The following is a 25,384-nucleotide window of genomic DNA, read 5'->3' as shown; positions in this document are numbered from 1 at the left end:
GTGTTAAACCTCTGGGAAATAACAGTTGTCTTTCCTAATCATGACTGAAAGATCAAAAGTGAGCCCAACCAGGCTTTATTGCTGTCACTTATATAGTAGTCCCTTTAGGAGATGTACGAGATGCACCCAAAACCTTTTGGATGATCTGTGTGGAGGAAGGTCTTCATTTGTTATGCACGCTGTGACTGAGTGACAAAGTATTTTGGATGGGATAAATGTAACAGTACGGAATATCAATGAACAAAGTAAGAATTTCTTGTTAGCTGGGACAGTAAGCTGAGCTTTAATTTTCATTTTAAATTCTACAACTATTTTCAAATATGTTTATGTTTATAAATTCTCTTCTGCAGTAAAACCCAGCCTCTGGGTGTTTTACGAACACACAGTGTGCAGCGGGTCTTAATGTGTTGCAATTACTTAATAGTAATCTCATTTAATACCTGTTTACTGAAGAGCAGAAATGATTTTTCTTTTTCCTTAGCAATTATGTATATTAGTTTTGAATTTCTTATGACATCTGTCATCCTTTCAAAATGCTTGTTGCTCTTTGTACTTCATTGGGCTTTTCAGCGCAAATCGCCTTTTTTTATCCATGTGCTGTTTTTAATACATTTTGGATATTTGTTATCCAGGATGAAAGCGACATGGTGAGATTCTGATGATGCCTTCCAGAGTTGCAAGAGGGGAAAAAAAAAAAAGATTGTCAGAACTTAGAATAATTAAAACCTTTCTTGCTAAAACACAGCATTTCTGGAAACATGAACCCTTAGGCCCGCTGCTACAGGCAGTACAAGTAGCTCAGGATTAAGCAGTATAAAAACTTCAGAATGTCTCAGCAATTGATTTTTAAAGAGCTGGAAGTCTGAGAGTCAGATATCTGCAAGACTTTACAAACCACAAGATCCTTAGAATTTGTTCTTAGGATAGCTTTTATTTGTAGGCATGCCTTGGAAGCTTCAAATGCTTTTTTTTCCCCCCTCTCATTAGAGTACACAGAAGATGACAGATATTATTAGGCTTCTGGCAAGTTCCAGGTTGCTTGGATTGATGCGTTAAACATCTTTCTTTAACAAAGTATTTCACTTGGTTAAGTGCACGCTTTAAAGAACTGCATGAATTTTGAAAATGCTGTGAGTAAAAGCATAGGTGAGCTTTTGTCTAGACTGTGAAACGTTCTTTGAAGTTGAAAAAACACTTAAAGGGAGAGGCTAAGGGATATGATCTGCCAGTCTTCCTTCCTAATTTTCTTAATAAAGAATTTAGTTGTAATATCTGAACTTGTAATTAGTTTCTAAAGTTTTTGTTGACCGCATAATTTTCCATTCTCCCTCTGGAAAACACTTTTTTGTTGTCAGGTTGGCCTGTGTGATGCCAAGCTTCTCCTTTCCTGACAGCAGGGAACCGTGCAGGTAATTTTCTTAGGGAAGTCTGTTTGTTTTGCTTTGCAGATGATCTGAAACTCACTTGAGGAAATTGCGAGCTGTTTGATGTGTTTTGATTTCCTGTTCAGCAATTATCAAAGATCATCACGTGCTTATATGTGTTGGAGGCAGTGGTAATGGATCTGCTGTCAGATAACGTTGTGGGAAAAGATTTTAGATTGGTCTACCAAAACTAAAATTGTTGCCTAACAAAGGAAATGACATTTTCCTTCCAGTTGGGGCTTAGACTGTTCCTAAAGGATGGTCCTGAGTGGATGAGTCTGTTCTTGTGGAATTGTTCCTCTCATTTTGGGGCCTACTAAAGAAATTATGTAAAAACTGAAGACTGAAGAACAGGATTGGATTATTCTTCCTGACACTTCTAATACATTCTCTTATCTCTTGTTATTGCCATCCTTTCCCTTTTGGACTTCATCCTTCACATCCAGTTCATCTTTCTCCTTTTTAAAAGGATGCTTCTTGATCTCCCTCACTTCTGTTCATGTTCTGTTTATTTTTTGAGATCTTCAGGGAGCATCTGAAGAAGTAACTATGGTATGCATCACTTCATCCATTTCATTTTGAGGACTGTGCATCTTGGTCAAAGATGGAAATTTTCTGGTCTTTCTAACTGGCAAGTTGTCAATTCATAGAGAATAAAGCATGACATTATCTATCTATCTATCTATCTATCTATCTCTCTATCTCTCTATCTATCTCTCTATCTATCTCTCTATCTCTCTGTCTATCTCTCTGTCTATCTCTCTGTCTATCTCTCTGTCTATCTCTCTATCTATCTCTCTATCTATCTCTCTATCTATCTCTCTATCTATCTCTCTATCTATCTATCTATCTCTCTAATCCCATATATATATGTGTGTGTGTATATATCTATAAAGGGAATTAATTGATCCTTGCTAGTTTTCATATTTCTTTCTTTCCCACTCCACTTTTTGTGCCCACAAAAGGAAACTGATGTCGTGAGGTCACAACAGTACTCTTACTGAAGAGCAGTGAAACTAGGATTACCACCACCTTAATGTTTATTTTTGCATATATAATTAATTATAATATAATATGTATATTATTTATGTAGAAGGGGACGTGTTTGATTATTTCTAAGGTTGTGACTGTGTTCATCTCATAAGTCTACAGCATGGGAATGTTACTTAAGGCTGTGTGGTTAGTGCTGTACTGAAATCTGAGTTTGATATCTTAATTGACTACCTTTAGTTCATCGTGCTGTCAAGTTTGTGCTCTTTATGCCCTTCTTATAGGCTTTACAGATGCTTACAGAAAAAAATGCAAACTGAATGAAGCTGTTGAATTTAGAAAGAAATCTAAAGCACGTTTCCAGGTGATACAAATGCATTCGCTTCTTTGACATTAAGATTCAGCACCGTACAACTGTTTTTCCTTTCTTAGTTGAAACATTGACTTGAAGTAGTCCTGCAAAGCTGCATTTATTAGCTCTGCACTCAAGGCAGATAGGATGCAGACTGAACATGAACAATAAATGTACTCCTACAAACTGCTGGAGAGAAGTAAAGTGAAATGACTCAAAGGAGAAATGTTAAGCCAAAATGAAAAAGTCAGTCTGAAGATTTTTGCTCCTGCTTTAGTATGTACATAAGACAACAAAATTGTTGATGTGTTATGTAACTGTGGAGATAGATAGAACTAGTGAGAACAAAAGGAGGTGGATCTAATTTTCTGAGTAGCATGGAAAAAAGGAGGATGCGTTATGCAGGTATGTTGCAGTTTGTGGAGTTTGAGCCTATAGTCTCAGTGGTTACCTCTGTGCTCATCTCCCATGAGAGTGTTATTTGCATGGTCTGTCCTAATGTTGTCCTCAGAGAAAACTTACAGTAAATGTGGAAGGAAGGTGTTTATGGTTGGTATCAGCTATGGCTGCATCATGGTGCAATTCTTGTTTTTCTGTTTTGGCAATTGTACTCCATCCATCCAGAGGAGGAGAATTCAATGTTCTGGGCTCCACATAAGATTAAATATTTTCCTGCTTTGCCCAGAAGAAACTGCTGTGAAACATGTTGGAGAGGCTGACATTTCGGTATGTATCCTGTAACAGACAAGTTACAAACCCACTTTTTGTGGCTCAGGCTGTCAGAAACACAGAGGACAACTTCACTTTTGTTTAAGAGAGGAGTCTTCAATCTTCTTGTAAAGCATGGAGCAGGTCTCTCCTCCTGCACCCTTGAGTGTTTTGGCTTATCTTCAACTGCTGTGGCTTTTTTCTGCTGCAAAGCAAAGGTTCTGTATATCTATCCTGTACTGAAAGAAGGACAGATGCAGGTGAATGCAGAAGGTTTAACATATTTTATTTACTTCTTAAGGTTAGATTATGTGTATTTTCTAAATGTGTAAGAAGTTCTTGATTTGGGGTGGGGTAACACCACAGAGGTTGGTCTCTAATACATTGATTTTCTGGTAACCTATTGCTTAAATTCACAACTTCAGTATTTAATGTGTCTATGGAATGTCTTTAATCTTCAAATATGTGTTTTGCTTATATGCTTACCTTGAAAATATCTCATGGAAGTAAAGCAAGTTTTTGAGTGCTATAAAAGTAACATTTTAATAAATGACTCTCAAGGCCACTTGTACTATACGTGAAATACACTGTAGGATTAAGTAAAGTTAAGTTAAGTAGGATTAAGTAAATTCATATTACCTATAATATGAAGTTTGATGTCTGAGAGCCTTGATGGGCATTAGTTTCCAACTGTCCACTGAAACCTTAAGGGAAATGTTGTGAGGGTCTCAAGTTGTTTGGTTTTCCCTTTGTGCTACCTTCATGTACTGCAGGGGACTGATGGCAGGGAGGAGCTGGTGTTTATAGGAGATGAATGCATGTGATTAAGATGTCTCAGGTATTCTTTCATTGCTTGATGCTGTTTTCAAGCCTAATTTTCAAGGTAAAAGATGTTGTGTGGAGTTTACTACTCTCTTGTGCTAAGCAGGCAGTGAAAGGTTGGTAAGAGAGAGTGGGTAAAGAATGGGGTAAAACTTCCTTCCATGAACTGTGAGTTAGATTTCCAGTATTATGCACTCAAGTTGGGGTACAAGGAATGGAAAAATGAGTTTGTTTGTGGAGATGCATATACTGATATTCCAGGAAAAATAAAATTGCTTTATGAACAGTAGTCTGAAGTTGTGTTGTTAATAGTAAGGATATCTGAAGATGTTCTGACTGCTTAAAACAAGCATTAAAACACAGTGTGCGTATACATGCGTCCTATAATATTGTGTGTATGTATGTAAAACAAAGACTTTTGGCATAGATATGCCAATGTAACACTTGGCTATTGGAGCGCTGTGACATTTGTACTCACAAACAACTGTGACGGAGCTCTGCAGGCGTGTGATGTGTGTGCTAGCAAGGCAGCTCAGCACTCAGGGCTGGTGCTGCTGGAAGCGATGCAGCAATAGTGAGCAGGCTGGCTGGGAAGGAGCATTACTGCGAGCGCGCGCTGGAGGGCTCTGCAGACTGTGAGGAATGGGGCAGAAGCAATTTCAGTTGAAGAATGTATTTTAACTAAATTGGTGTGTTGTACCTATGTGAGGTTTAATGCTTGCTGGGCTATTTGCCATAATTGGCTTTCCATTCCCTTGATTGGAATCATAGATAAAAATTTGCTAATCCACTTTCTTTGCTGAAAGTATTATAAAAGTAATCCATCTTTTAAAAATGCTCAGACAAAATCATGCGGTATAAAGAATATTTTATGAAATAATGAGATTAATGAGAACTGTAAGGCATATGCAATTTAAAGCAGTTTTCTATGGTTTTAAGGGGAAAAACGCAACCCAGGCATTATAAAACCATAAGTACTTTCCTTTTTATGCACATGGAAGACTGTATTTTAAAAGCACATTACATGGTATCCTTTTGTCTGCACAATAAAATACGGATATATATCAAGGAAGAAGAAACTGCTATTTGTTTATATTTTCCTTATATTTGAAAATGTATGATTGAAAGTCTCTGACTCCTCTCTCTTCCCTCTCTTCTGCCCACAGGGGATCAGAGCACGCATTCTGGAGACCCTTGTAATGCTCATACTTCTTGCACTGCTTATCCTTGGAATCGTATGGGTGGCTTCAGCACTCATAGACAATGATGCTGCCAGTATGGAGTCTTTGTACGGTACGGAATGGGAAAGAACAAAGAAATAAAAGACTCCTTTGCACTAGTTTTAATTCTGTACACAGATGTTGTTTTCAATTACGTTTATTCCTAGTAAATGCTATGTGACTATTGCACAAGTTGAGAATAGGTTGTATGAATTTAGTCAATACTTTTTTTCCCTTTCAGTAAGTTCATTATATCAGCAGATACATTACATGCTAGTGTGGATAAGGTGTTGTACGTGTATGTTAAAAACAATTGATTTCAGTGGGATGGGAATTGAAGCTGAAGATATTTTTCAAGTTAAGTGGTGCGGGATTTTGTTGCCAGCGGATTTGTTAATTAAGTAATTCTTAGTTTATACTTCAAAATATAGAAATACTTCAATCCTGAGGAAGAAAGCTTAAGGAAAGGAGTTAATTTGGTTGTATCTATGACATAAGTAGCCTGTTTGTTATTAGCTAAGGCTGTGCCTATTGTGTTCTTTGCAGACCTCTGGGAATTCTACCTCCCATATTTATATTCCTGTATATCACTGATGGGATGCTTGTTACTTCTGTGTAAGTATTTCCCTTATTTTTTTTTTCAAAACTGTAGTTTTCTTTTTTATTATTAAAGATGCAAGGAAACTTTGTCAAAGTTGGGTGTGAAAAATTGTATATTTTTATAAGTTGACATTTTGGTTTAAATTTGCTAAGTCGGAATTCTGAGTTTTGTTAACAAATGCATGGTTGCATTTGCACCTGTAATTGTAATTTCTTAAAGCATATGTTTGAAAAGGAGGGACTCTCATTCTGCCTATGAAAATGCAATTTTTACATGAAATGTCTGCAAGATATTGCGAGTACAGCGTGAAATTAGAGCACTTAGTTTGTCCTGTGTTCAGTAAGCTATGCTCTTCCTGTTTTTAACTGAAAATATTCCTGTAAAGGCGAATGTTGGAACATAGTGCAGTTAATCCAGAACTGGTGTCACACCAGTTATACAGCAGACATCCAGACAAAACAAGCACAGTTCAAAACCAGTCTTATTCCAACTAGTCCTAACCAGAGTTCCATCATCCCCACTTAGGGGAATAGGAAGGATGACAGGAAGCTCCAAATCAGCCTTTGCTTCAGGGCTCTTTTCACCTCCACTACTCACATGTTATTTCTGTAAAATAAAATGAAATTGAGAGTGTGGGGAGGCTCAGAACACGGTCCTTGCTATAAATTGTGATTTCGCCTGTTCTCTGGTCTTGAAAGGTTGACAGTTAACATTTACAGAGCTGTCATTACAGAAAAATGGGTGGGGATTGGCACTTTGAGACATTTACTTAACCAAGGAGGTCAGCCCAGGAAAGGTGTTGCTTGGAGAACTTAGTGGGTCTCCTTAGGTTCTTTGTATGTGGAGATTCTTAAACCCATGTTAAGGGAGTGGGGAGTGAAGGTGGAGGGAAATAAAACAAGGGCAACTTGGAACACATTGATGCTGGGGTAGAGCTTCATAAGAACTTCAGGTGGCCTAATTGCTGAAGCACTGTACCAGTAAGGAAATGACAGGCTTATTGCTGGGATGATTTGCAGCACTGCTGCTTTTCTCTTTTCTCCTTTGCCTGCAGGCTCTCTCTTTAGTCAAGGAAAACTAGCTTAAGTTAGCTATTGTTGAATGCTTCTTTATTTCTGTGATACATAGTAGTTGTATTGTTGCACTAGCTAATGAAAGCAAATGTAATCTTCATTATAACATCTTGTGTGCTGCATTTCCTTTCTAAACAACATTTATGATACTGTTAACTATAAATGTCCACATTCATGCTGTTACTTACTAGTGCCTTCCATCTCCTTCACCCTTCAGTGTTTGAAGGCTAGTCTTCCTAATACTGGATAATAAAAAAAAAAAAATAGAATAAATGTCAGATCGGGACTTTGTCCCAGTAAACATTCATGCTTCATGTCTGGAGGCTTTCACAGGCTACTGTTGAAAAGGAAAAATTGTTATTTCATAGAAAACAGTGCTTAAAATCTTACAACTGAGCCTACTGTCAACTGAAGTTGCAGTGTAAGTTTTACATCTTTGTGATCTCTTGACCGTACAACTGCGCCTGTGAGAGCAGATTAAATGTCTGAGATGTTCACCAGCACAGTGGCCCCTGTGTCATATATTGCATTTTCTGTGTGCATATTGCCCTAAGACAATGGTTTCTGGGCTGTGTGAGCTCTACAACTACACCTGGGAATTGTTTGGGAAAATACAACCTGACTGAGGGCAATCTCATGGTAGAGAGATAGTTAACAGCAATTTACTTGGGTCTAGCCTGAGCATCCAGGAATGTCTTCTGGCACTGCTGATTTCACTAGAATAGTCATAGCCTCTGGTGTCATAAGCTTGCTCACAGGATTATTTATTCAAAACATGAGATCTCCCATCATAAGGTATCTCCATGATATCCAAAAAAGAAAATCAGTTATACCCTTGAAGGAGTGATGCTTGTCTTGTTCAAAATTGATATAATGGCATAAGGTTTTAAAGCTTAGAGTGTAGTTTGAAGGTCTTTCAGTTATCTTGAAAACTGTATGTGGTTGCATGTGTAATGTGATGCTGAACATGCAAAGAGAAGCTAGCCTTTGACTTAGAAATGACTGTTTTATGTAATGTTCCTTCCTCTGTAGTATGCACGCCAGTGGGACTGTCACGGATGTTTACAGTAATGGGTCAGTTGCTGGTGAAGCCAACAGTAAGTGTTACACAAACCTGTCCTTGTGAGCTATTTGGGAGAAGGTACGGTGGCATTTCAGGATTTACCTGCAGAGCACTGCTATATAATGCTCTTTTCTATAGTCATTACAGCACAAGAGCCTGCTTTTCTCAAAGAGCTTTTTTTAATAGTGTAGACTTCCTCTGGTGTTAATATTAATGCACCAGTGCTAATATTATTGCCAGTATTGCCTACTGTCTGTTTTGCAAGTGCCTGAAAGGTGTGCTTGTTCTGAGCTCAAGAGGTAAGGGATACAAGAGCAGAGAGGTACCTGGGGATACACTTAACTGAGAGAAACTGACTTTGCATGTAGGTAGCTGGCAACTGTGAGAAATTCTTAAACATGGTTACTATATTGTAGTTGTATTGAATGAAGTGAGGGAATGGAAGAATGTGTGCCATAGGCAGATGCTCTGGTGACCTTGCTGTCATGTTTCCTAGTTTGTAATTACCAAAATTTGAGTGCGTTTAGGTCCTGCATTCCTTTTCATAGCTCAGGGCAGCCCTGAAAATGCAAAGAAAACATACAACTGTTTTGTTGCTTGTAAGTTTTAAATTTGAAATGCCTGACATTAAGGTAGACAGGCTTCTGTGGAATTCTTTCTTGTATTCATATTCTGGAGTTGTAGAATATACTTTTAAAATAAAGGTTACTGGAGCAAAACAAACCTAAATAAATCAAAAGGTGATTCTTTCTGTTGATAATCAGTCAATTCATGTTTCTGTTTCCAAATACAGATTCTTGAGGACCTAGATGAGCAGATGTATATCATCACTTTAGAGGAAGAAGCAATTCAGAGGAAGCTTAATGGTATGCTTGTTCTACTACTGCTTCAAATACAGTGTTCAGAGTACAGTGCTCCTAGTTATGAGTATCGATCTCAATGTTAAATAGTATGAAACTGTACTTAACATTATAAGCTTACAGTTCATTGCTTACTGTGTTCAGGATTGGCTTGTGTGTTTTGTTTTTAATATATTCATCAGTACTAATATGTTAATATTCAGAATAAAAAATGAAGTGGGAGTTGACCAAACCTACCACCCTTTCTGTAAAAATAATTTGGATCGATAAATGGCTGTATTTTATCCCTGCCCAAAGAGCAGTAACTCACTCTGTCAGCAGAAGTCTCAATGTCCTACACTTTCAGTTCTGTTTATTTGTAGGATTTTTTTTGTTTCAGTTGTTTAATGAATTGTTAGCTTAGAATCTTGGTGTTGTAGTTTACTGTATTCTAGGAGCTATATGTTTAGTTTAATTGTTGCTTTGCATCCATGAATGAATCATTGCAGGTAATAAATTATATAAATGTTTTGGGCTTTCTGTTGGTATTATGGTTCTGCAATTCTTGGCAAAGTATTCATGTTTCAGAGTATTCAAAAAGCAACGTGAAACTTTAGCTTCTAGGATAAAGAATACTGCAGCATAACAGATGCCCGTTATGGAAAATGTATCAGAGTTCTAGCTCTTTAAATCTAGAAATCACATTGTACATATTCTTCTCTAAACTGCTGTTAGCTGCATGGATAAGCTATTGAGCCACAATTTATACAGTTGTTTCAGTTTGGAAAAAGATTTTTCATGTCATGGCTTTCATAGAATCATAGAATCACCAAGGTTGGAAAAGACCTAAAAGATCATCCAGTCCAACTGTTCACCTATTACCAATAGCTCCCACTAAACCTTGTCCCTCAACACAACATACAGTCTTTCCTTTCATCTGCTGTTGGTCTTCTCTAGAAGATGTGACTTATTTTAGCTTTAATTTTCTTCATTTCCTGCCTTTCTCTTATACTCTCCAGTGATACCTCAATCTTTTCTTTCAGTTCTCAGTCTCTGGTAAAAGTTGTTCAGGGAGGGGATCTTTGATAACAGTAGATAATGGTCTTTGTTTCAACATTTAAAATGGGTGGAGGAATAATCAGGCATTGTTTCAGCTTTAAGGTAACGTTTACATGTGCTGTTTTGGAAGTTACAGGTTTTTATACTGACATGTATGTATGCATATATATGCATATGCATACAAGCGTGCAAAATGATGCTTGGAGTGAATATCTTTGAAGCTACGATGGGATAATTATAATTTGGTGTGTTTGATGTTGGCTAGCACCTGTAAAATATTTGTTACTGAATATTTTATGTTGTCATGGTGATGGTGCTCAGGGATGAGAAAAAAGCAATACTGAAAAATGAACCAATAGAGTTATTCACGTAGCTATTACAAGTAGTGCCAGAGTAGTTTTCACCATCGAGGAGGAGAATGTAATTTAGATGATTGTTGTTTTTCTGCGTAGATGTCTGTTGCAATCACTTCTGAGATGGATCTACTGGGATCTGCATTTCAGACTTGTAGCAGGAAGATTGGATTTTTTTTTTGATGAATTGTTCAGAATTCAGCATTATGTGGATCAGCAATCCACTCATATCTCATAGAGCTTGAGGGATGAATGATGTGGTGCTTAATTCTTCCTATAAGAGGGAAATGAATTCTACTTCACATGCTGAGAGAATGATGTTGCCACTGCTATCTGGAAAAATGCTTGAGAACATATGCTTAGTATACAGAGAAAAATAGTGGACTTAAGATTTTATCTGCCTTTTAGCTTAACTTCTAAATAACATGTAGGTGGAAGTGGATGTTATATGCACAAGGCATTCTGCAAGATTTCTGTGAGTAATTAAGTAATTAAACATAGTTCTCATTTATGTGGCAAGGCTGGAAAGTTTCATCCTCTCTGCCAGAAGTCTTTCTAAGACATAAATTATACCAGGAAAACAGAGTCCATTTTTCAGAGGATCATGGAATCATAGGGATTGGGAGTCACTTCTGGAGATCATCTAGTTCAAACCCTTGGTAAAGCAGGTTCCCTAGAGGATTTCAGTGTTCCAGTCTGTGCCTATTGCTTCTTGTTCTGGCACTGGGCACCACTGGGTAGAGCTTGGCCTCCATCTGCTTGACTCCTGCCTATTAGATATTTATAAGCATTGATAAGGTGCCTCCTCAAACTTCTCCAGACTGAGCAGCCCCAGATCTCTCGACCTTTCCTCACAGACTTAAGCAATACTTGGTGGTTATCAGTGTTGATTATTTTGTGGTGGAATAATTACTTTCACACATAGTATTACTGTGGTCAGTCCTAATTAATGTTTCCTTAGACAGTGCTTGGATGTAGTCAGGGGTTAGTATGAATCTCTGTTCCCACAGGGTTGGCTGGGTAAAGCATCTATCGAGGAAGAGTTTGGCTGTGTGAGCTGTGCCCTTCTTTCTTAGTGTACATGTAACTATTGTGGCTGTGGTGTAACTGATAAAATTTTATGCAAACCTCCTCTTATTTGAACACAAATATATCTGGGAAACTGCTTGTTTTCTTTGTGAAAATTAATTTTCTCCCTTCTCCAGTATAGAAGTGAAAATTGGAGGAGGAGGGAGGGAGGGGTTTGATCGCGTTATCTACCCTAGTATTTTTATCTGTTGAAGAGATACTGGGATTTGGGAAAATGTTTGTTTCCAGTGTATTATATTTCAGTACCCACATCACTCCTACGGTTGAAGAATAAAGCTGGGACTTTTTTATATTAAAAGAAAAAAGTTGCCTTTGGCTATTAGTTTTCCTGAATCCAAAGAGACGGGTGGGGTAGGATCAAAAATACTTACTTGATCAAAGTTATTGGCTCTGAAGGTATCCTTACTTATGTAAGAAAGATGAAAGGTGTTGTTTTTATTGCACACTAGTAACAGTGTAATTTTGAACTAATTGGTGTTGAACTGCCAATCACCTAGGGGGAATGCAAATAGATACTCTTACAATTTCCTTTGAGGTACTGAAATCTTATGTCGGGGCTGGAAGAAAAACAGAATAATACCGTTAAATTGACCTTAAATGAGCTGCTTTGTGGCTTTCTTGGAGAATCCCTTCTAACTTTTCATTGCTAGTCCAAACAAGTCTTGTCTACCAATTTGATTTATTGGCTAGACAGCGCTGACATTGAACTTTGTACATGTTTGAAATAAAGCTAATGGTATAGAGCTTTTAAGAATTTAGCTGCATCCTTTTCAAACACTCTTTTGACTGATCTGAAACTTCACCTTCCCTGTTCATAAAATATCCTTTTGTATAGAAACCTGTTTGCTACTACTTTTAAGGAGGAACCACAACAGCACTTAGATGCAATTCAGAATTTGTATGAAAGTGTCTCATTTGAGATCTAATTTGATTATGCTGACTTTGTTGGAAAGGCTCCCATGGATATTAGTCTTGAGCTCTGTGTTCTTATATTGAAAAGGAAAAAACCGCATATACCTCAAATAAAGATTTTCCCTAGAGTCCACTAAGTCAATTATGGAGAAGAAAACGTCAGATGCTAACTTAAGTTTTCTTATTTTAACTGCTTGCATTAGGGTTCTGGAGACTTTTTCCACTGAGCTCTAAAGTTACATTCTTAATTCAACTTACAGTAATTAGTTGTTCCATAAAACACTGTCTTAGGAGTAAGAAATGCATCAGCTTATTTTTATAATAATGATGAGACTTGTTTACAAATTAAAACAAACATGCAGAACAACCTCCGTTCTTAAAAAAACAAAACAAACCCCCCCCCATGTGATGAAACTTAGTTTCATCTCTCTATGTATATTTTAAATTATGGCCATTGCAGACACTTCCATTCAAGCGAATGAAAATTGTTAGAACTAACATCTGCATCTGTACATCTTTCTGGCTATATCTGGGATTTGAGATCTTTATAAGATTCGAAGCCAATGTAGATATTATCATAACAGTAATATAACACATATATGAAAGATACATTTAAATGTCTCGCATTTTTGCATATACCACATTTTCTTTGTGTTAAAGAAATGTGCAGTGAAACATTTCAGAAATGAATTTCTGAAAGATTTTAGTGCTGAAAATTTCTGCATTGAAAAATTCACACTCAGAGTAAATGTTTCACAAAAAAATATAATAATCCAAGAGATATATTTGCTTATTTTAATGTTTATGTGGAACGTCACACTGCAGAATACTGCAAGAATATGAAGGATGGAGGATGTGAAATTTTTCTTCTTATTTCGTACTGAAGAAATAAGGAAACAGTCAAACTGGACCATAAAGTAGTGTTAGCGTGCCAGCAACCTAAGTCTGCCTGGTTTTGTAGGCAAATGATCAAGATTTGAGATAAAAGTTCATGCTGTGAGACTATAAGTCTCATAGAAATTAGCCTGCCACCAAAGGTGAGGCCATTGGTAGGGGATGGCCAACAACTGGAGTCAGGGGTAGAAACATAAGTGTGCTTGCACTTGAAAGTTCAACTGGCGGAAGGAGAATCAGAGGTTGAAAAGGATGGAGAAGAAAGATGGGCTGGCTTCCCCAGACCTACTTGGAGGAAGGGAGGAAGACTTGATGAGGAACTTCAAGGCAGAGAAGAACTAACACAGCCACCAGTTTTCAGCTGGTGTGGAGGAAAAAGTTTGAGGAATTAGTTATTGGTGATGTGTATATGCTATTAACTGAAAAGGGGTATGAAAGAATAGAATCTCATGGGTGGCTGTGAGGAAGATTGAATTGTGGTTGTTGGCAGGAGCTCTGCAGCACAGAGAGGCTGACTACAATAGGCTGGTGGTAAAATGGAAATAAGTGCAGAGGAAACTGCAACAGGTTGAGCAGTAGGATGGAGACTCGGTGGGCTAAGAAAAGGGAAAGAGAGGTAAAAGTTGAAACAGGAGGTCCTGTCACCACCTTACTTAATTTGGGAGCAAAAGTGCATTTTGTATTTAAGTTGCTAAATAATAATGCCCCTGAAGGGCATCCAGAGATTCTTTGCTTCTTGATATGATGGTCATATGGAGGCAAAACAATTTAGGCCACACTCTGAGTGTTTTTATAAAGTACTTGAACAAAATCAGAAAACACCTGCCACTTGAACCCACAAGTGTTAATATGATGTCTCCTAAATCTGAACATTCACAGTATGTCCTGCAGTACTATATCTGGTCCCATCCAAAACAAAATAATGTCTTGTGTTTTCAAAGGGATATCTTCCACATTGGAAAACCAGACAGTAGAGTTGGAACGGGAGCTTGAAAAAGTGAAGTGCAAGAAAACAAATCTAGGTAATATGCTTTTCGTGCTGTTTCACGTGGATTGCAATTTAAGTGACTTTAAGGTACTGTGTTCAGTTTGCAACAGTCACCTGATTAATACCAATTGTTTCTAACTAAATATGTGCATTTGCAGTCTTTTCAAAGTGTCCTTGGTTCTAGAATTGCCTTACATGGAATCATTGTACCTGTCTAACAAATGTTTTAAAGAGAGTCTGATTTGGATCTTAATTTTAATGCAATTACAAAGAAATTGTAATACTTGGTGTCCTGGCATGAAGATCAGTAGCACAATCTTTTTCATATATTGTGACACTTGTAATTATTTGGCTACCACCCAGTAGGAATCTCCCTACTTATTCACAGGCTTGGAATACTTTGCATTTATCAATGTGAAAAGGTAAGACTGCAGTAAGGAGCTGCTGGCTTTTGTTTTTGGTTGTAACACCTTACAGAAGCAAGGTCTGGAATATAGCGCCATTATCTAGAAGACTTTATGAACATTAGTAAACAAAGTTTTTAATTTCATTGAAGTTTAATCTCTGCTAAACTACAGTCTGCCAGGGGCAAAAAATGTTATGGTGGAAACACTGTTAAACAAGAGGGAATAATTTGTTTGTATACTTCTCCCTAACTTTTCCGAGAGGAGGCTTCATTCTGGGGCATTGCTTTGTACCTCTCTTCAGAGTGGTTATTATGATGAACTGGTTGGTGTCAGCTTGAGAGAAGATTACTTAGCTATCCACATGCAAGAGTTTATAGAACCCTAAATAATTGCTGCTTGTTTTACTTGAAGCTGATCAATGTTAATACACTTCTGTATTTCCCTTCTGAACAGAACGTCGGAAAAAAGCTTCTGCTTGGGAGAGGAATTTAGTGTATCCAGCTGTTATGATATTGCTACTGATTGAGACAGTAAGAATTCTATTTATTTTTAAAGGAGGAATTATGAAGAATTTGGGGATTTTGTTTTAAAAATTCTGGGTGATATCTTTAAGCAATAAACTCAATACTTTTCCTGTTCATTTTAAAAGAACTTACTATTATGAATTCTGGTGAGGATATATATACTCATTGTTCAAATGTGGAGTGCTTTTAATTAATTAGATTGTTTCTTCTTCTTTGCAGTCCATCTCAGTTCTGTTAGTTGCTTTCAACATTCTTTACCTGTTGGTTGATGAGACTGCAATGCCAAAAGGATCAGGGGTAAAGTAAACTTCTCTTATGTGATTTCTTTAGTTTCGGTAACGCTTTGGAGACTTTGCAAAAGTGAACTTTGAAACTTTGAAGTTGCTTCTGAGTTCCAGCCCTGATGAAGCATTTACTACACATTATATATGTTACATGTATATTTATATATACTATAATATATATATATTATATATATAACATTTTATATATGTTATATATGTGTTATAATAAAACCAGTCCATAATCTTTACAAAGGTGTAATGATTCAGTCAAGTAAATAACTGATATGGAATTTTGCATTTTTCTGGTATGATCTACTTTTATACAGTTTAAAAATGTTCAGTTTAAGGAAAAAAAAAAAAGGTAGTAATGAAACAATATGAAAAGCCTTTCAGGTCATTGTGCTCATCTTTCAAAATGTGATATTTTCCCCCCTTCTTTGTGATAAATAACAAAAAAACTTCAAGAAGGTAAAGAATAGCATACTGAGTAGTAGTCCTTTTAATGACAAGGGTGTGTAAATTGGTAATGATTTCCCCTGCCTGTAGCTCTAGATGAGGTTGCAGAGCTGTAAAAGCCATTTAGTTTGTTGTCTGCACTGTCTGTTGCATTGCGAACAGCTGCTCATCTTTAGAGATCTCCTATTTTAGTTTCTGGAGCTCTCCACCAGTGTGGTGGATAGATGTAATGTGCATGAATTGTGAAACTTTGTAACTTCTGACTTAATGCATTTCACTCAAGTTTGAAAGCAAGATGATGTAATTGCAAGGGATGTGAGGTTTGCAGGTTAGAGCATCAGTGTGATCCTTAACTAATTAAGAAAAAGCTTTGCTTCATCTAAGATGTATAATTTAACTGTATGTATGTTGCGTGTATGTTCTTAAATTATGCCAAGTATTTTTCTTCTAGGGTCCTGGAATAGGAAATGCGTCCCTATCCACCTTTGGTTTTGTGGGAGCAGCACTTGAAATCATTTTGATTTTGTATCCTTTCTTTAAGAATTCTGTCTGTTAACAAGCATTCTGTCCAGTTTTCTGGGACACCGGCGTTTTACTAAGGCGCTTGGAAAGAAGAAAGAGATAGGTCGGTCCTTCTCAAGCACTCGAAGTGTTTTTGTTTTCTTTTCTCCTCTGGTTCTGAAGACTTTTATAGGAGACTGCTGAGAACTTGAGTGAAACTAGCATTCTTTGGAGGTTCCTTTTTCCTTGATTCTCACAGCTATCTCATGGTATCCTCTGTCGTCGGCTTCTACAGCCTTCGCTTTTTTGAAAATTTCATTCCCAGGAAGGATGATACAACTATGACAAAGGTAAGGTAAAGTCTGTGATGCTGACAGCCCCCTCCTCTCTCTTGCCACCCAAGACAGACTGACTCTTTTAGTTAGTAATTGCCCCGAATGGCTCATTGGCAGCGATCGTTATTTGTTTGTAAGCTGCGTAAACACAAACTGGAAGATTTTCAAAATGCTGAATGAGTGGGAAAAAGGATGTGCTCTGTTTAGTTTGGATGGCATCCATTCACTTGTTAACAAGCTCTGCTATTCCCAGCTTTTTACTTGCTATAGAAAAGCTGGTGAAAGAACTTTTTTTCAAAGGAAATGTATTGCTAATGAGTAACTTTGATTGTGCTAACTGTACTTCAGGGAGCTTGTTTGAAATCTGAAGAACTTGGTTGCTAGAAGTAATACAGACAGAGTAATTCAAATTTGAATAATTAAACTAAGACTAAGGAGGTCTATTCAGTAACATTTTGCAGTTTGAGGCTAATTTGACTTTCTGCAATTTAGCACTGGCTTGAGTACAACAAGTGCTGTTACCTAATGCTGAGGAAAATGTTTATTTTCTTTTTTTGCAAAATATTCCCACAGCTGACAAGGGGGAGATGTTCAGTAACTGAGGAACAGATGTTGAATTTAATTATATATCAATGTGCTTATATTGTGCACATTATATAATCATATTATCAATGTGCTTTTTATCCAATATCCAAGATATTGGATAAAAATATTTTTACCTTTAATTATTGGAAGGGGAAAGTAGGTAAACGTGGAGAGGGTTTAGTAGATTACTTAAGGAGTTGGAATATTCTTAATGTTTTGTTTAGTTTGTTTGCAGTACACAAAAATAGTATAGAAATTAATAGTGATGCATGTATATCTACTGTTTTTTAACAAGTCTGGAGTTTTTCTTTTGAATTTTGATAGAATTAATGCTGAAGAAAGTGATCCCTCCTGAGAGAAAGAAGTTTCAATTACTCTTTATAAAAGGCTTTACAAAAACTGGAGTAAAATCTTAACGGCTGTGATTTTTTTTTTTTTTTCCCATACCATTTAAAGTGGCCAACAGGAATTCAATTGAAAAGAAACTCTTTCTTGTAATTTTTTTTTTAGATAATGCTAATCCTGCAATCCATACAAAGCTTCAGCTGATGTATCAGTCATTTAGTTCAGCTCATGGAATAGTTCTTTTCTAAACTGTTTGCAGGAATTAAATAGTTGATGCTTTGCAACGTAGTAGCTTTGAATCAGGACATACTTAACACTTGGATTAAAAATAAATGAATTTGATTTCTTTTTTAAAACTCTTGGATGATCAATGGTATAACACCATTTGGAGAGGTGTGACAGAGGTAATCAGGACTACCAACAGGTTGTAAAATTAATAAGTTCAGTTTGAACAGTGTTTTATGCAATTATTTTTCTTCATCTTGACCAGATTTTCTTCTTTTTTTTCTTTTTTTTTCCTTTTTCTTTCAACGGTCCTGTTTATCATCTCAATGCTATTTGATGTATTCAAACAGATAATTGGAAACTGTGTCTCAATCTTGGTGCTGAGCTCAGCTTTGCCAGTGATGTCAAGGACGCTGGGTAAGTGAAGCATAGAATATTATAGTACAAAATATTAGAATACAGGGCATTTAAGAATGGGTTGAAAGAACACTCAACTGAGTAACAAAACGTGTAGTTGTAACTCATGCTGTTGGCTGTGTTTGGGACCCTATCTATAGCATGAGCTGTTTATTATACTGAACAATGTGCATTTAAAAAACAGAAACAATGCCTTTACTGGAGAACACAGTTTTAAAAAGGCAGGTCAGATTTCAGAATTATTGAGAGGAGATGTGAAGAATATACAGTACACACAGGGCAGAATAAAATGATTTTGTGTTTGCTGTCAAATTGCAGTGCTTTGTTCTTATGGAGAAAATACATCTGGGGATTTCAAATATAAAATGAAGTAACATTAAGTGGAAATGCCTTCTAAAACAATTCCATGAATCTTTGTTGATTAATTCTTTTTGGCACTGTGATAAACAGGCTACTTTCAGTTTCACTGAAGTCCACTTGCACTTTGCATTCCTTCAGTTTTAAAATACAAACCATTTGAATCTAATATTGCAACTAATCCTGATGTTTTTTTAAGAACCAGCAGTAGAATTCAAAGCGACCGATGTAGCCAGTTGGAAAGACAAGATGTTCAAGATGTTTTGTATCTCAGTTTTGTTGAATTAGTTGATCTTCAGTTGTAAAAGTTAGATCGCAAGGCTATTACAAAGTACATAAAAGTAGATGTTTAAGTAGTGGAAGATACTTGCATCTAATGTGAATTTAATTGGGAACATTAAAAAAAAAGCTTTATCTCAGACTGTATGTCTTAAGTTTGAGTTAAAGCTCAGGCCCACAGAGCAGCAACTTGTACTCAGTAGCAGTTCTGTAGCCAATTATTTCCAACCAAAATACAGTTCAATCAAGGGTAGCTAGTGTTTTCCACTAAGCTATGCTGTATATTTTGTGGCGTATATCTACAGATGAGTGCTACGTACTAAATAATCACTCTTTTTTCTTTAATAATTTTCTTCTTTTAAAAATCACTGTTAACGATCTATGAGATTAACGGTTGATAATAAGTGGTTTCTGTGGAAGAAAGTGTACATGCTGCGAGCACTGTTGTCTCGTAGGAAACAGATTAATGGTAAAACTCACTTAAAAAAAAAAGGCAGACAAATGAAATTCCTGAATAGTTTGCCATAGAGATAAATAAAAGAAGAAAAAGGATGGAACAATTAACGCACAGCTAACAAATGCACAGACACAGCTGTCCAAACAGGATTAATAGAGTGTGTTAGAGTACAGTGAGTCATGTGGCGCTTTGCAAAAATATCAACATGTGTTGCACTACATGCGACTGCCCTGCGGGACTGAAGAGGTGCAAAGTATGAAATACGTTAAGCAGATCATTGTCTTTTCACAGCGTTAAATAAGCAAGTTTCTAGACTGTGCAGAAAACACTTACTATTATTGTTATGTGAAAGGTAAAGTAGCAAAAGTTATCTGATACATGTATGGATCTTCTTCAAGTTTTAAAGATGGAAATTCCAGCGTTTTTTAACGTTAAACAGCATGCGGATGAACTGTCTCTAATCTTTCTTACTCTGTGATAGTTTTTACTATGCTAAACTAATTGTATCAGAGCTCTTTAGCCTTAGAACTCCTGCTTGAAAATTGTTTCCTAGAAGCACTGTTTAGCCATGAGGCAAATGGAGAAGAACGGAGAAGAATTAAGAACGGAGGGTTCTTAATAGGGAGAAATATAGAAGCAAAGAATTGTGAACAAAATGGAATTTTCTAATATGATGAAAACTTTCCAAGAAATCTTCTTTTGCTTGTAATGGTTGAGCAAAAAGTGGCATGAAACTCATTTGCAAATGTTTAAAATAGTGTTTCTTTTTTAACTTGAACAGATTTTTATATGATTTTTTTTAACAATTAGTGCCTCATTTGAGAAACTGCTGTGAAGTTTCATGGATTTAAGTCTACTAGAGATGAAGCTTTCAGTTCTGAGCAGCTTTTCAAGTTGTGGTCTTGGGAACTTTTTTTTTCTTTCTGCAGGCTGTGCAGATTGTGCTTCTGAGGAGTCACAAAAGCTTGTTAACCTTTTCCCCAGCCCGCCTACAGAATGATGCTGTCTGATTTTCTCATGAGCAGTGACTTTTTTGTATTTGCAAGAGGAAAATGTGTAGCTTATGTTACAGAAGTGTTGTGCTTCATTTCTGTTTGTCCTCGGAACTCCCACACCATTGCCAGCTATTCTTCTGAACCCCCCTTTGTGTCCAGATAAATTCACCCAATGTTCTGCCTGTTTTGTTCCTTTTCCTTTGAGGCTCTGGAAGTCTATACATTCAAGTTTGACTTTCTCAGTTTTCCTGTAGCTCTGCAGCCTGAGTGAAACACTATTCTGCTTTGAAAATGTTCTTAAGGGCACTGCTTGGCTTCAAGTGTGAAAACAACTGTTATTTTTCAATTGTTTACCACTTATTCAGTCAGCTTGTGCTTCACTTCTCTTGCTTTATTTCTACTTGCCTCTATTTTGCTGTTCCGGTCAACTTGAGGTTGTTTTTTTTTACCCCCTTTTATCCTTTCAGACTTTTCTCATTTTCTTCATTGTGTCCTATTTTGCTTGAACACAAGTTGATTCAATTTGTTTTTTTTTTCTTCAATTTAAATGTCGGAGTACAAGAAGCATTTGCTTTTTAATATGATGATGGCTGGCTTGAGGAGTCCTGAGGGTCTGAGCCAGGACTATGGCATAGTGAGATTTGTAAGTGCTGAGGTTACCTTTGAAAGGAAGGTAGCTGGCCTTCCATTCTGTCTCTTTGCTTAGTATTACTGGTGAAGTTGCAGTTCTCAAAGGCCTCAACCTTTTCAAAAATAAGGTTTTGAAAAAGCTTTCAGACCCTGCAGAACCAGGTCTAGTTTCCGATGCCATTTTAGTTCTGGCACAAGATAGGCTTCCTTCCTTCACAACTTCACAGTCTGACCTGTGTGAATGTGTTGCCATGATCCTTGAGCTTAAAACCATTCCTCCTTGTCCTGTCACTGTCTACCCGTGTAAAAAGTTGTGAAGATGACCTGTCAGCACCATCTTTCAGACAGGCTCTTTTCCTTCTGTGCAAATACAGGCAGATAGCTCTGGGAAAAAAAGGTGCGGTTGGAAAGGAGTCTTTAAACTTCAGTTTCAAAAGCAGATACTCTGAAGAACACAGACATACAGAAGCTCAGTGTTTTGCTAAGTATCTTAGTTTTACTGTAGTCAAAGAGGCAAGCGACTTGATAGCATTTTCTTGTCTGTTTAACCACGTCTTACAGTACTTTGTCTGAAGTTACTTCACTTCCACAGAGTGATAGTTGTGTGCTTTTCTAAAAATGTAGTCAAGGTTCTAATGCAAGTCTCAAATTCAATTTTAACAGGAATTACTCGATTTGATCTGCTTGGAGACTTTGGAAGGTTTAACTGGCTGGGGAACTTCTATATTGTATTATCTTACAACTTGCTCTTTGCTATCATGACAACATTATGTCTGGTCAGAAAGTTCACTTCTGCTGTGCGAGAAGAGCTCCTGAAGGCATTAGGTAATAACAGCACTGCAAATTTAGTTCATACTTCATGTTACTTTGATGTTGTTACTGCATCTCATGTCTACTAATGAATAAAGCTCCTTTTTACAACCACAGGATAGCATTTGCTTAAATGGAATGGACTAACAGTGAAACTTGAGGGTTTTTTTATAAACATGGACTTGAAGTGTCTAAAAGGCACTTGTGTTAGTTTTCACTGACTACTGCTTTCCAGAGTTGGGAACTTGGTGAACAAAATCCAAGCACTTCCTAGAGTGAGCCTTTCTTCTGGTGGCAATTAGGTTAGTTTCAGAGCTACTAAATAGGGCACTACAAGATGACTGATACTCTAGGACTAACAGAGGCCATTCTGTCATTTATGATGTTGAGTTTTTCAGTTCCAGGGGAGCAGGTGACCAGGGAAGTAGTGTGTAACGTATCCATTGGTTTTTATGCTAAAATAGTTTCAGAAAAGTTGCATAGTTGATTTGAGAGAGTTACTTTGTTGAAGCAGTGTTTAGCTTGTATTTTTTCAGAACAGCTATACACATGAAATTCAGAAGAATCTCATTTTTTCCTTATTTTGTGATGTTTTTCAGGATTAGATAAACTTCATCTGTCAAACAATCCAAGAGACTCAGAGACAAAGCCGTCTGCAAATGGGCATCAGAAAACACTGTGATTGACAATCACCTGCAATCAACAGAGCTGAAAACATCAACCTCATGGCATTCCTGTCATCTCATCAGCTTTTTTATATTATTCTTTTGTTGATAATCTGGGTCCAGCCTTGTCTCATTTCTCGATGCTGTGTGCTTCTGAGGAACTTAGCTGTATCAGATTCTTCTCTTTCCAGTTAACTTTTGGTCTGCTTGTTTATTTCCCAGTAAGTTAATGCAGGAGGTGCCTTGAAGACTGGAAGCTGAAGAGAATAATTAATTTCTTTTTATTGACAGTCTCATATCTTTAGATACAAACCTGCTACCCTCTGAATGCACAGTACCTCCTGTGTAATGCAAACACAGTTGTAAAGAGTAACTTTGGGGTATTCTTTATTCAAGATACACTTGAAGCCCGGTATGGCCCTTACTGGAAATGCAAGCTACTTGGAGTGGACATCCTTGACAGTAGATAAGCAGTTCCACTAAAAATGTTTTAAAAAAGAAAGTTACTGGTAGAGACCACAGTTCAGGTTGGACTTGGTTGGCTGATAGCGTGAAGCTTTCTTGGAAGGCCAGTGTTTTCAGTTCTCTGTTCCCAGCTGTAAATGCCAGGTTGCTTTACTGGTAGTCAGGCAATGTCTAATTAAATAGTGAGCAGCACAATGGAGATTAAGTTCAGTGTTAAATCTGAGCCTTGTGTGGTTTGGGGGGGGAAAAAAAAAAAGCTGCATAGACCCCATGTCACAGCTCTTACAGTTGTGTAAAGATGTTGTACCATGGAGGTCACTCATCTTACTAGGTGCGTCCCTTAAAATTCTGTATGAACTCCTGTGTGTAAGCAGTACTTGTAACCCATGCAGGTAGCACAAGTCTAGGAGGCTGTGGTTGCAGGTTTTTTTTTTTAGTGTCTTCTTTAATTTGAAGTAAATTACTTCTCTGAATTTATACGGTAGTTATGAGGATTTCTGTTCAGTGGCATAATCCAGTATCTTTCACTAGCCTGTTTTTTAATGTACACACAAACATGTATATAGGACTACATGTGTAGATACCATAAATTAAATTCTAAGCTTATAGAGATGGTGTAGGTGGTTTGGTAAGTAAAGCTTGTGTGTTCAAGCTTGGTAGTACAAGTTTTTGTGATGTTACAATTTAACTGCCCGGAGGCCTTACATTCAGAATGGCATCGGTGAGTGTAATGTCATTTTTCTCAGCATCACTGCTGCCTTAGGAATCCTATTAGCTGTCTGTAGTAATAATAAAAAAATACAAAAAGGTGAAACCAGCACCCACCAACAAAACCACAGCTGCTGAAACTCTAGTTGCATTTTTTGTGCTGCTTTGTTACAGGTGATGTTCAAATGGGTTGGAATAAGGACAACTTCAGTATGTGCACCGCATGTAGTGGATCAGTTAATGTTCCTGGTCGTTCTGGTTCCTGTTAAACTGAAGTATGTCCGTCTGTGGTTTGAGGTCTTGAGTGTGATTAGGCTGTGACAGTTAACTCACCAGTGGGGTTCTGAGATAAACCCCGTGTTAGAAGCTGTTGGGTGGTATCTACTGAGATCTGCACTGGGCTGTAGGCTTATAGGTGTGTGTGTGTGTGTGTGTGTGTGTGTATGTGTGCGTGAATGTGAGAGTTGTTTTTTTCTTCTTATAGGTGTGTGTGTGTGTGTGTGTGTGTGTATGTGTGCGTGAATGTGAGAGTTGTTTTTTTCTTTGTTTTCCTAGACAGCTTCAAAAAATCAAGCTCCAGTGTACCTGAGAATTTCTTGGTTTTTTTACAGGCTGCCTTTTCTGACTTGAACTGGGGCGTCATGTAAATACTGCTGTAGCAAATATGCTGGAGTTACTTTTTGTGTGATTAGTATAATTTCAAGGCTTGTTAAACTGACTATTGATGTGTTGTACTGAGTCTCGGAGGACTTTAAGTAAAATTGCTTGATTTTACTAAGATTTACAAGCATCTCTTTCTGTTGTTTATTGTTCTTTTAGTGAGGAAGGTTTTCTGAGTCAGTTCTTCAGCCAAGAACAGGGAGCTATAATTAGAATTTCTTTGAGAATGTTTACATTTTAAACACGGAGAGTTTTCTTATTAGGGCCATAATTCAGGTATTCTCAGAGCTTGCAGCCTTATGTGTTATCATTATAGCTAAAAGCATCTGAAATGTATCCACTTGTCTACATAAGCGATAGTATGACCAAAGTTGTCTAGTGTCTTAAATGGGGCAGGTGAGCTGTGAGTGAGGCTAGTTAGCTTTGTTAAAGTATTTCTGTTGCAACTTTGATTATATAAATATGGTCTTTGAGTGAATGGATTTGAAGGTGCACTGACATAGATGTTGGTTTTCACACTTCTCTCAGTAGAGACAATGTTTTTGAGAGGTTTGTCCCAGCATCGCTGATCCAAGAAGGCAGGAAGAGATGGGCTTCTGAGGTGCATGTGGCTTCTGAAAGCGAGTTGGGCAATTACTTAAGCTGAGCAGAGGCAGCTCCTGCTGATGAGCCTGCAAGATTCAGGCAAAACTTGAAAGCTCTTTCAAAGTGAATGTTACAGCCATAGCTGCTCCCACCCCTTCTGGATTCTCCAGGCAGAGAGATGTGTGGGTAAAGCCTGAAAGAGAATACTTTACACTGGAATATGATGGATGCTTAAGGATGCTGTGTAGTTTCCATGGTGGATAAGAAATTCAGAACTACTCTGTGCAGTTAGTGACAGTGCTTTGTT

At 37.2% G+C, this 25,384-nt stretch overlaps 1 protein-coding gene across 1 annotated transcript in view; it reads left to right on the top strand.

Annotated features, from left to right (window-relative positions):
• Window positions 1–23,319, top strand: part of LMBR1 (limb development membrane protein 1) — a 55,470-nt gene extending 32,151 nt beyond the window's left edge. The window contains exons 6-17 of the mRNA XM_015852832.2: window positions 5,463–5,589; window positions 6,063–6,131; window positions 8,223–8,287; window positions 9,047–9,119; window positions 14,341–14,421; window positions 15,248–15,324; window positions 15,538–15,615; window positions 16,510–16,583; window positions 16,819–16,909; window positions 18,400–18,466; window positions 21,848–22,009; window positions 22,594–23,319. Of these exons, the coding sequence (XP_015708318.1) occupies window positions 5,463–5,589; window positions 6,063–6,131; window positions 8,223–8,287; window positions 9,047–9,119; window positions 14,341–14,421; window positions 15,248–15,324; window positions 15,538–15,615; window positions 16,510–16,583; window positions 16,819–16,909; window positions 18,400–18,466; window positions 21,848–22,009; window positions 22,594–22,676 (1,047 nt within the window). The 3' untranslated portion in view covers window positions 22,677–23,319. The remainder of the gene's footprint in view (window positions 1–5,462; window positions 5,590–6,062; window positions 6,132–8,222; window positions 8,288–9,046; window positions 9,120–14,340; window positions 14,422–15,247; window positions 15,325–15,537; window positions 15,616–16,509; window positions 16,584–16,818; window positions 16,910–18,399; window positions 18,467–21,847; window positions 22,010–22,593) is intronic.
• The last annotated feature ends 2,065 nt before the right edge of the window (window positions 23,320–25,384 follow it).

The sequence above is a fragment of the Coturnix japonica genome, chromosome 2 (assembly GCF_001577835.2).
Source record: "Coturnix japonica isolate 7356 chromosome 2, Coturnix japonica 2.1, whole genome shotgun sequence".
NCBI lineage: Eukaryota > Metazoa > Chordata > Aves > Galliformes > Phasianidae > Coturnix > Coturnix japonica.
This window is presented reverse-complemented; position numbering and strand designations above follow the sequence as displayed.